Source organism: Protopterus annectens, chromosome 12.part0 (assembly GCF_019279795.1).
Source record: "Protopterus annectens isolate FY-2018-M chromosome 12.part0, PAN1.0, whole genome shotgun sequence".
NCBI classification, from domain to species: domain Eukaryota; kingdom Metazoa; phylum Chordata; order Ceratodontiformes; family Protopteridae; genus Protopterus; species Protopterus annectens.
In genome coordinates, this window is record NC_056746.1 from 1,368,017,065 (window position 1) to 1,368,027,875 (window position 10,811).

At 36.2% G+C, this 10,811-nt stretch overlaps 2 protein-coding genes across 4 annotated transcripts in view; both read right to left on the reverse strand.

The window, feature by feature from the left end:
* The window catches only part of ANGPT4 (angiopoietin 4), a 1,038,655-nt gene that overhangs the window by 828,427 nt on the left and 199,417 nt on the right, over positions 1 to 10,811 (reverse strand). The window lies entirely within an intron of this gene.
* The window catches only part of LOC122817210, an 8,134-nt gene continuing 3,032 nt past the window's right edge, over positions 5,710 to 10,811 (reverse strand). For 2 of the 3 annotated variants that reach the window (XM_044090424.1, XM_044090425.1), the window contains exon 2: positions 5,710 to 10,784. In XM_044090424.1, the coding sequence (XP_043946359.1) occupies positions 5,733 to 6,734 (1,002 nt within the window). In that variant the 5' untranslated portion in view covers positions 6,735 to 10,784 and the 3' untranslated portion in view covers positions 5,710 to 5,732. The remainder of the gene's footprint in view (positions 10,785 to 10,811) is intronic. The other variant, XR_006367167.1, reaches the window with a different exon arrangement.

Below are 10,811 nucleotides of genomic sequence, written 5' to 3' on the forward strand. Positions count from 1 at the left end.
CCCAGTGACAACTGACATTGGGCTTGACTTCAAAGAAGTAAATGCCAAAAAGCGGCAGTCCAAAGACTGATCTCTGATGAACTCCACTTGTGACTGGCCTCTTCATAGAGGTGGACTCCCTGACCTCTTTGTAGAGGTGAACTCCCTGATTCTAACTTATTGGGTCCTGTCTGTGAGCCAGTTGGCTATCCACTGGGTGACATACAAGTTTGAAGCTAACCTCTTGAGTTTGTCAACAATGCCCAAGTGGGGTATTATGTCAAATGCCTTGGTCAAGTCAAGGAAGGCAATGAGAACCATTTTCCCCTCATCCATTGCTTTGGTTACCTTCTCAAAGAAGTCGACCAGGTTGAGTAGGCATGATCTGATCTTGACAAAACCAAACCGGGTTAGGTCCAGTGTCTGGAGTTTTAATATAGCTCTATTGATCATTCTATGATAATTCTTTCCATAGCTTTACATATAAGATGATAAGTCAGTTTGTAAGATGATGAGTCAATCTGTTCAAGTTCTTGGATGTTAGTGCCTGTCAGATATGCAACAACAATGCTTTATGTAAATTTAAAGTTTTAAGACTGAGCCACAGCTGAAAAACAATGTAGGACATCAAACAGAAGCTCTGTATCTGGGCATCAATGTACCATTGTCACTGTTGTACATACAAGGCTAATGGGAAAACTAAAGACCATGAGAACAGACTTATGTTGATAATGTAAAGGGTAGATGTATGGGGTGAAACGTTTAGTCACTAAGTGGATTCTTGTATAGCACAAAACCATCAACTGTTGACAAGTTTCAGTTTCAGGATTAGGACAAGCAACATTTAGCATATTTGTATCCAAAGGGTCAAAGGGTATTAGCATCCTGATTAGCCAGATTCTGATAATTTAGTCCATATTCACAGTGTCATGCCCCACAATATCATTTGTAAGCTAAATGAAGATGTCTTACAATATCAGCAATGTAATCAATATAGCCCAGAAGTAGTTTCAACAGATTGTATTTAGATTGCACCATTTTGTACAGAAAGGACTTTAAAGTCTTTCAGTTCAGTAATAAGGCTTAGGTGGGAAGTATATAAAACAGGAACTGAGGGCTCCAGATTCCATAAGTCTTGGGAAAGTCCAAGAGGGTGGAATTAATAACACAATTATATTGCTCACATTTTCTCTAATTCTTTCACACTGCAAGAAAACAATAAAATAAAGTCCTTCGCCAGTTTAGGTTAAATCAAATTTTACCAATAAATATAATGACATATTGAAAAAGTATAAAGTGTCTTAGCTGACAGTCATGTATAATATAATATGATCATTTAAGATCATATACAACAGAAAGCATGATTTTACCAGTCTTAAGCTACCAAATCCAAAACCACCTGTGAAAGAAAACAGTCCCCATTATTACCATCTGTACCCCTTAGTTAAATAATGAATTGGGCATGATTGAAATTGTGACCTTGGATCAGCACACCCACTGATTACATATTCACACAGAAATAAATACAACAGTGGCCTTAAAATGAAGCCAAGAGTGACCTAAAAATGAAGCATTTCACCCCATTGTTGAGACATCAAACTATCAGTTACTCTGTGAATGGCCAGTAATATTCATTCTACAAAGCTTTTGGAAAAAGAATGTCAGGCAAAGCAGATTGCAAATATTAATGATAAGTACTTTTTGGCTACATCCATCCATGCATGCATCCATCCATCCATCCCTAAACCACTGTTCCTATTTTTGCCCATTAGGTCAGAGTGTCATATACCTGTAATCTATAAAATAAATAGCTCATATCTTTGTCAAGGAGACAGACTAGAATATTTTTAAAGAGGCTTGTGTTGTAGGAAAAATGTAGAGAATGTTTATTTACCCCCACAGTTTGCTACAGTCTTAGTAAATATTATTCTGACTTTGTATAAGAAATATTATAAAGATTCCTTCAGCAAGCTCATGAACTCTGAAGGCATATTTATTATTTTCCAGGACAAAAATGATAACATTCTGTACTTTCTGAAAATATTCAATCATTGTCTTTTTTTTTCTTTAGGAATGTGTTCTTAATTAATACTTTTTGGACCAACTTTTTGAAAAGATTGTTGTAATATAGACCTGTGTTGAAAGAAAAATTCCCTCTATCACATTACAAATCATGACAAGCATTAAATTAGCAATAAAATAAACTGGATTTCATGAGTCCTTTGAGATACTACATAAAAATAATATTTTAAGCTGTAGTCACTCCAATACATTTTTATACTAAATAACTTATTCTTTCCAATCCACTTATTTGCTCAGCAAACTGAATTGATACATTATTTTGCTATTACATTTTTTTGACTATTTTGCTGTGACTATATGATGACAGAATCCTTTCCATCCCAGCACTATCCTTATCCCAGATGTGGAATCCTGTCTGATTAATTACAGTAGCAGTGGTCCTTGTCGTTTTGAATGTAGCAGCAAAAGTCATAGCATGACCAGCTGCTTGCCAATGACATCGCTGTACTGTGCAAAGATCAGGCCCATGTGAATTGTATAAATAATAAATAGTGAATGGGTGCTGAGGAAATTAATAAAGGACAGGGTGGTGAGGTAGCTCAACTCATCCTATGGTGGACACTTTAATGTTACACTTATTACTCACTTATGTCATCCTGTCTGTTATTCATGTATACTAATAACCATTCCTGACAAAATCATAGCTCTTTGGTAACTAACACCCATAACCATAAGCACAAGACAATGCGAGTGTTAATACAAAAATAGATAAAATTACTTAAAACACTTGAAAAAGTATTTTCCAGGGAACAAGCCTCCCTCCATGCACCCATGCTAGATAGATCCTTTATGTCAGGGAAAAAGGTAAGCCCAAATAAACTACAGTCTTATGTTTTACATCCAAAACTCCAGAATCATGCATTAGTAATCTCACATTACAATGTAATATGCTATCATGTCACTCTTAAACTTAGGATTTAGTAATGTTGCAGTCTCTGAATAGCTAATGTGTTAAGCAACAATATATATATATATATATATATATATATATATATATATGTATATCTATCGGTTTACTATCAATATGCTGATAAAATATTATATTACAAGGAAGTATGGTGGCAGTTATTCACCGACGCCTCAACACCCCTGGGGCTTAATGACCACATTACTATAAAGCCATTATTAAATATAAAACATTAGATTATTTCAATCACATATTTTTTAGGCAAATGAACAAATCAGTTTATGCATTAGAAGATTTATATACGCATTGTAGTTCACAAATCTTTTTCATAATATATTTTTGTATGTTGTGGGTAGTTGTAATATAATATTTTATTTAAAAAGTATTTTATGTATCAAATAAGTTACTTGATTGTAGTATACATATTTCTAAGGGATGTGTGACTGATCTATATATCAGTCAGAATGCATTTGTTTATATGCATTAGAATTCTTTTATTTTTTATTTTATTTTCATTTTTATTTGTATATTTTTTATATATTTTGATATTGTTATTTATTTTGTTGGTAGGATGTCTGAATGTCAGTATATGTTACAGGTGACATTAGGCAAAAACTGATTATTTTAGCACTGAATTTTTTGATGTTGTGTCACTTTAAATTTATTTTGTTTTGGTGCCAGAGTATTTAAACTGTATTCACTGTTTTTAAATTTGTTCTGATGAAGCTCACGGTCAAGTGAGTGAAAGTGCTTAAAGTATGGTACAATAAATGAAGATTTTTTTCAACCTATTTGCGGTTGGAGTGTTTTGATACACATTTTACATCATTCCAGGTGGTTGAGATATTGTATGTGAGCAGTGAGCGTTTCAGGAATCCGTGGAGTCTAGCGTTCTTCATTTTTTCTCTTCGTTTTTGGAGTATAGTGTTGAAGGAACGCTTACCGGTTCAGGAATGTTTGATTTATCAGTTCTGGCAAGTGTGTGCTGTAAAGAGGACTGCAGTTCTATACTTTTCCAGGAAAACCATATGCATGATTGCCATATTACCAGAGTCCTGCTGGAAACTAAGTGTATCTGCAATGTTACACTATTTTAGCTAATCAACACAAGTTAATGTAATCCAGTATTACAAACAAAATGGATACTTTTATGAGTTGCGGTGAATGACAGTGTACTGATAACTCAGATTTATCATACTATAAGACCCCTCATTATTCAGTTTTAAAACTATTTTATCAGTAGCATCATATAGGAGTAATGCACAATAATTTTGTATATCAACAAGATGCACTTATAATTTTCAGCAAAAACATTAACTCAAAAAACATGAAATGGTATCTCTCCTTCCTTCCATATGTACTCTTAAAGTAGCAGAACATTTCTCTGTCAGAGACAGCAGCAAGGATGACTAATGAAACATGATGCCATAGAATAAAAGTATTATTAAATACAAAAGATATTACACATCATCGAAAACAGCAGGTAAGATCCATCTGGAATACAGTGTCCTTTTCTGAAGATCTTAACATTATTACAACATAAACTGTACTGCTATAGATCACATGATGACAATAAAGTAATGCGTGGTTTACATGAAGAAACGTATAAAGAAGTAAACAAACAGCATAACACTTATAGCCTTGAGGACAGGAACTGAGCAGGTATGAAAGAATCGCTTAAGTATATTCTCAAGGGATGTAACATTTCAGAAGAATAGATATATAAGTACAAGGAAATAACATTTGGATATAAGAGGGTGGCTCAATAAAGACATAGTACATTTTATTTCAGAGAAACGGAGCTGGATAACAAGTGCACACTTCTTGAAGAACTAATAAGATAAAAAGCTTGAATGAAATAAAGAATGTAATTAAAAGGTATAAGGCAATCCTTACAACTGCTAGTCCTTATAAGCTGTTGGTTAAGTAGACCCTGCATTGTATCCAGTAATGGAAAGGATGTAGTTTGCATTCTAATTGAATGGAGCCACCATAGCTATCATGCCTACAAGAAAAACATGATTGGATACAATGTATTTGGCTGGTCAGAAGTGTTATAATGTGCCACCATCTAAGGGGTCCTTAGGAATAAATTAATGCAACTTCTCAGGTGTGAAAACATATCCTCTCATTTTCCTTGAAATTAAATGCTCATAGAGTGCATACATGGAATATAAACCAGTTACACTTGGTGACCATCTGAAAAGGTTACACATATTCATAACTGTCACCAAGTCCATGCCATTAACAGCCTTGTTTTATCCTAACAAAAGACATATTAAACCTCGTCTTTGACCGAAGATTTATGTATGCAATTTAAAATCCTGATGCAGCTGGCATTGTTAGAGCCAGATTATTTGTTCATTTCCAGCATGTCACATGCTGTTTTGAATGGTTTATAAACTTAAATTTTGCTGACAAATATGCATGATGATGTATGAATTAAATATATTCATAAATAAAGTAGCTATAACTACATAGTAGAACACTAACCTACTCTGTCCGCATTAGTTAAAATACAGCATTTTGTGAGTAAACAAGTTAACCACTGCTTTATTTCAAGTCAGTCTGGGTGTCCACAGATTATATAATACTTCACAAAAAACACAGCATGGTGTAAAACAAATATGGCTGCCAATTGAAGACCATGGATAATGGATGTATTAGGTATGCCACCATTATAGCCATTTGTTTAACAACTACTCTGCTCCTTCTTGACACTTTTTGTACCTGTCCTTGGTTCTGTTAACTGTCTCCTTACATTTCATTTACAGGTACTTTGCTCTTTCCTCACACTTTTTGTACCTGTCCTTGGTTCTGTTAACTGTCTCCTTACATTTGTTTTACAGGTACTTTGCTCTTTCCTCACACTTTTTGTACCTGTCCTTGGTTCTGTTAACTGTCTCCTTACATTTGTTTTACAGGTACTTTGCTCTTTCCTCACACTTTTTGTACCTGTCCATGGTTCTGTTAACTGTCTCCTTACATTTGTTTTACAGGTACTTTGCTCTTTCCTCACACTTTTTGTACCTGTCCTTGGTTCTGTTAACTGTCTCCTTACATTTGTTTTACAGGTACTTTGCTCTTTCCAGACACTTTTTGTACCTGTCCTTGGTTCTGTTAACTGTCTCCTTACATTTGTTTTACAGGTACTTTGATCTTTCCTCACACTTTTTGTACCTGTCCTTGGTTCTGTTAACTGTCTCCTTACATTTGTTTTACAGGTACTTTGCTCTTTCTTAACACTTTTTGTACCTGTCCTTGGTTCTGTTAACTGTCTCCTTACATTTGTTTTACAGGTACTTTGCTCTTTCCTCACACTTTTTGTACCTGTCCTCGGTTCTGTTAACTGTCTCCTTACATTTGTTTTACAGGTACTTTGCTCTTTCCTGACACTTTTTGTACCTGTCCTTGGTTCTGTTAACTGTCTCCTTACATTTGTTTTACAGGTACTTTGCTCTTTCCTCACACTTTTTGTACCTGTCCTTGGTTCTGTTAACTGTCTCCTTACATTTGTTTTACAGGTACTTTGCTCTTTCCTCACACTTTTTGTACCTGTCCATGGTTCTGTTAACTGTCTCCTTACATTTGTTTTACAGGTACTTTGCTCTTTCATCACACTTTTTGTACCTGTCCTTGGATCTGTTAACTGTCTCCTTACATTTGTTTTACAGGTACTTTGCTCTTTCCTCACACTTTTTGTACCTGTCCTTGGTTCTGTTAACTGTCTCCTTACATTTGTTTTACAGGTACTTTGCTCTTTCATCACACTTTTTGTACCTGTCCTTGGTTCTGTTAACTGTCTCCTTACATTTGTTTTACAGGTACTTTGCTCTTTCCTGACACTTTTTTACCTGTCCTTGGTTCTGTTAACTGTCTCCTTACATTTGTTTTACAGGTACTTTGCTCTTTCCTGACACTTTTTGTACCTGTCCTTGGTTCTGTTAACTGTCTCCTTACATTTGTTTTACAGGTACTTTGCTCTTTCCTCACACTTTTTGTACCTGTCCTTGGTTCTGTTAACTGTCTCCTTACATTTGTTTTACAGGTACTCTGCTCTTTCCTGACACTTTTTTACCTGTCCTTGGTTCTGTTAACTGTCTCCTTACATTTGTTTTACAGGTACTTTGCTCTTTCCTGACACTTTTTGTACCTGTCCTTGGTTCTGTTAACTGTCTCCTTACATTTGTTTTACAGGTACTTTGCTCTTTCCTCACACTTCTTGTACCTGTCCTTGGTTCTGTTAACTGTCTCCTTACATTTGTTTTACAGGTACTCTGCTCTTTCCTGACACTTTTGTACCTGTCCTTGGTTCTGTTAACTGTCTCCTTACATTTGTTTTACAGGTACTTTGCTCTTTCCTCACACTTTTTGTACCTGTCCTTGGTTCTGTTAACTGTCTCCTTACATTTGTTTTACAGGTACTTTGCTCTTTCCTCACACTTTTTGTACCTGTCCTTGGTTCTGTTAACTGTCTCCTTACATTTGTTTTACAGGTACTCTGCTCTTTCCTGACACTTTTTGTACCTGTCCTTGGTTCTGTTAACTGTCTCCTTACATTTGTTTTACAGGTACTTTGCTCTTTCCTGACACTTTTTGTACCTGTCCTTGGTTCTGTTAACTGTCTCCTTACATTTGTTTTACAGGTACTCTGCTCTTTCCTGACACTTTTTGTACCTGTCCTTGGTTCTGTTAACTGTCTCCTTACATTTGTTTTACAGGTACTTTGCTCTTTCCTGACACTTTTTTACCTGTCCTTAGTTCTGTTAACTGTCTCCTTACATTTGTTTTACAGGTACTTTGCTCTTTCCTGACACTTTTTGTACCTGTCCTTGGTTCTGTTAACTGTCTCCTTACATTTGTTTTACAGGTACTTTGCTCTTTCCTGACACTTTTTGTACCTGTCCTTGGTTCTGTTAACTGTCTCCTTACATTTGTTTTACAGGTACTTTGCTCTTTCCTGACACTTTTTGTACCTGTCCTTGGTTCTGTTAACTGTCTCCTTACATTTGTTTTACAGGTACTTTGCTCTTTCCTCACACTTTTTTACCTGTCCTTGGTTCTGTTAACTGTCTCCTTACATTTGTTTTACAGGTACTCTGCTCTTTCCTGACACTTTTTGTACCTGTCCTTGGTTCTGTTAACTGTCTCCTTACATTTGTTTTACAGGTACTTTGCTCTTTCCTCACACTTTTGTACCTGTCCTTGGTTCTGTTAACTGTCTCCTTACATTTGTTTTACAGGTACTCTGCTCTTTCCTGACACTTTTTGTACCTGTCCTTGGTTCTGTTAACTGTCTCCTTACATTTGTTTTACAGGTACTTTGCTCTTTCCTGACACTTTTTGTACCTGTCCTTGGTTCTGTTAACTGTCTCCTTACATTTGTTTTACAGGTACTTTGCTCTTTCCTCACACTTTTTGTACCTGTCCTTGGTTCTGTTAACTGTCTCCTTACATTTGTTTTACAGGTACTTTGCTCTTTCCTCACACTTTTTGTACCTGTCCTTGGTTCTGTTAACTGTCTCCTTACATTTGTTTTACAGGTACTTTGCTCTTTCCTCACACTTTTTGTACCTGTCCTTGGTTCTGTTAACTGTCTCCTTACATTTGTTTTACAGGTACTTTGCTCTTTCCTCACACTTTTGTACCTGTCCTTGGTTCTGTTAACTGTCTCCTTACATTTGTTTTACAGGTACTTTGCTCTTTCCTCACACTTTTTGTACCTGTCCTTGGTTCTGTTAACTGTCTCCTTACATTTGTTTTACAGGTACTTTGCTCTTTCCTCACACTTTTGTACCTGTCCTTGGTTCTGTTAACTGTCTCCTTACATTTGTTTTACAGGTACTTTGCTCTTTCCTGACACTTTTTGTACCTGTCCTTGGTTCTGTTAACTGTCTCCTTACATTTGTTTTACAGGTACTTTGCTCTTTCCTCACACATTTTGTACCTGTCCTTGGTTCTGTTAACTGTCTCCTTACATTTGTTTTACAGGTACTTTGCTCTTTCCTGACACTTTTTGTACCTGTCCTTGGTTCTGTTAACTGTCTCCTTACATTTGTTTTACAGGTACTTTGCTCTTTCCTGACACTTTTTGTACCTGTCCTTGGTTCTGTTAACTGTCTCCTTACATTTGTTTTACAGGTACTCTGCTCTTTCCTGACACTTTTTGTACCTGTCCTTGGTTCTGTTAACTGTCTCCTTACATTTGTTTTACAGGTACTTTGCTCTTTCCTGACACTTTTTGTACCTGTCCTTGGTTCTGTTAACTGTCTCCTTACATTTGTTTTACAGGTACTTTGCTCTTTCCTCACACTTTTTGTACCTGTCCTTGGTTCTGTTAACTGTCTCCTTACATTTGTTTTACAGGTACTTTGCTCTTTCCTCACACTTTTTGTACCTGTCCTTGGTTCTGTTAACTGTCTCCTTACATTTGTTTTACAGGTACTCTGCTCTTTCCTGACACTTTTTGTACCTGTCCTTGGTTCTGTTAACTGTCTCCTTACATTTGTTTTACAGGTACTTTGCTCTTTCCTCACACTTCTTGTACCTGTCCTTGGTTCTGTTAACTGTCTCCTTACATTTGTTTTACAGGTACTTTGCTCTTTCCTGACACTTTTTGTACCTGTCCTTGGTTCTGTTAACTGTCTCCTTACATTTGTTTAACAGGTACTTTGCTCTTTCCTGACACTTTTTTACCTGTCCTTAGTTCTGTTAACTGTCTCCTTACATTTGTTTTACAGGTACTCTGCTCTTTCCTCACACTTTTGTACCTGTCCTTGGTTCTGTTAACTGTCTCCTTACATTTGTTTTACAGGTACTTTGCTCTTTCCTCACACTTTTTGTACCTGTCCTTGGTTCTGTTAACTGTCTCCTTACATTTGTTTTACAGGTACTTTGCTCTTTCCTCACACTTTTTGTACCTGTCCTTGGTTCTGTTAACTGTCTCCTTACATTTGTTTAACAGGTACTTTGCTCTTTCCTGACACTTTTTTACCTGTCCTTAGTTCTGTTAACTGTCTCCTTACATTTGTTTTACAGGTACTCTGCTCTTTCCTGACACTTTTTGTACCTGTCCTTGGTTCTGTTAACTGTCTCCTTACATTTGTTTTACAGGTACTTTGCTCTTTCCTCACACTTTTTGTACCTGTCCTTGGTTCTGTTAACTGTCTCCTTACATTTGTTTTACAGGTACTTTGCTCTTTCCTCACACTTTTTGTACCTGTCCTTGGTTCTGTTAACTGTCTCCTTACATTTGTTTTACAGGTACTTTGCTCTTTCCTGACACTTTTTGTACCTGTCCTTGGTTCTGTTAACTGTCTCCTTACATTTGTTTTACAGGTACTTTGCTCTTTCCTGACACTTTTTTACCTGTCCTTGGTTCTGTTAACTGTCTCCTTACATTTGTTTTACAGGTACTTTGCTCTTTCCTGACACTTTTTGTACCTGTCCTTGGTTCTGTTAACTGTCTCCTTACATTTGTTTTACAGGTACTTTGCTCTTTCCTCACACTTTTGTACCTGTCCTTGGTTCTGTTAACTGTCTCCTTACATTTGTTTTACAGGTACTTTGCTCTTTCCTGACACTTTTTGTACCTGTCCTTGGTTCTGTTAACTGTCTCCTTACATTTGTTTTACAGGTACTTTGCTCTTTCCTCACACTTTTTGTACCTGTCCTTGGTTCTGTTAACTGTCTCCTTACATTTGTTTTACAGGTACTTTGCTCTTTCCTGACACTTTTTTACCTGTCCTTGGTTCTGTTAACTGTCTCCTTACATTTGTTTTACAGGTACTTTGCTCTTTCCTCACACTTTTTGTACCTGTCCTTGGTTCTGTTAACTGTCTCC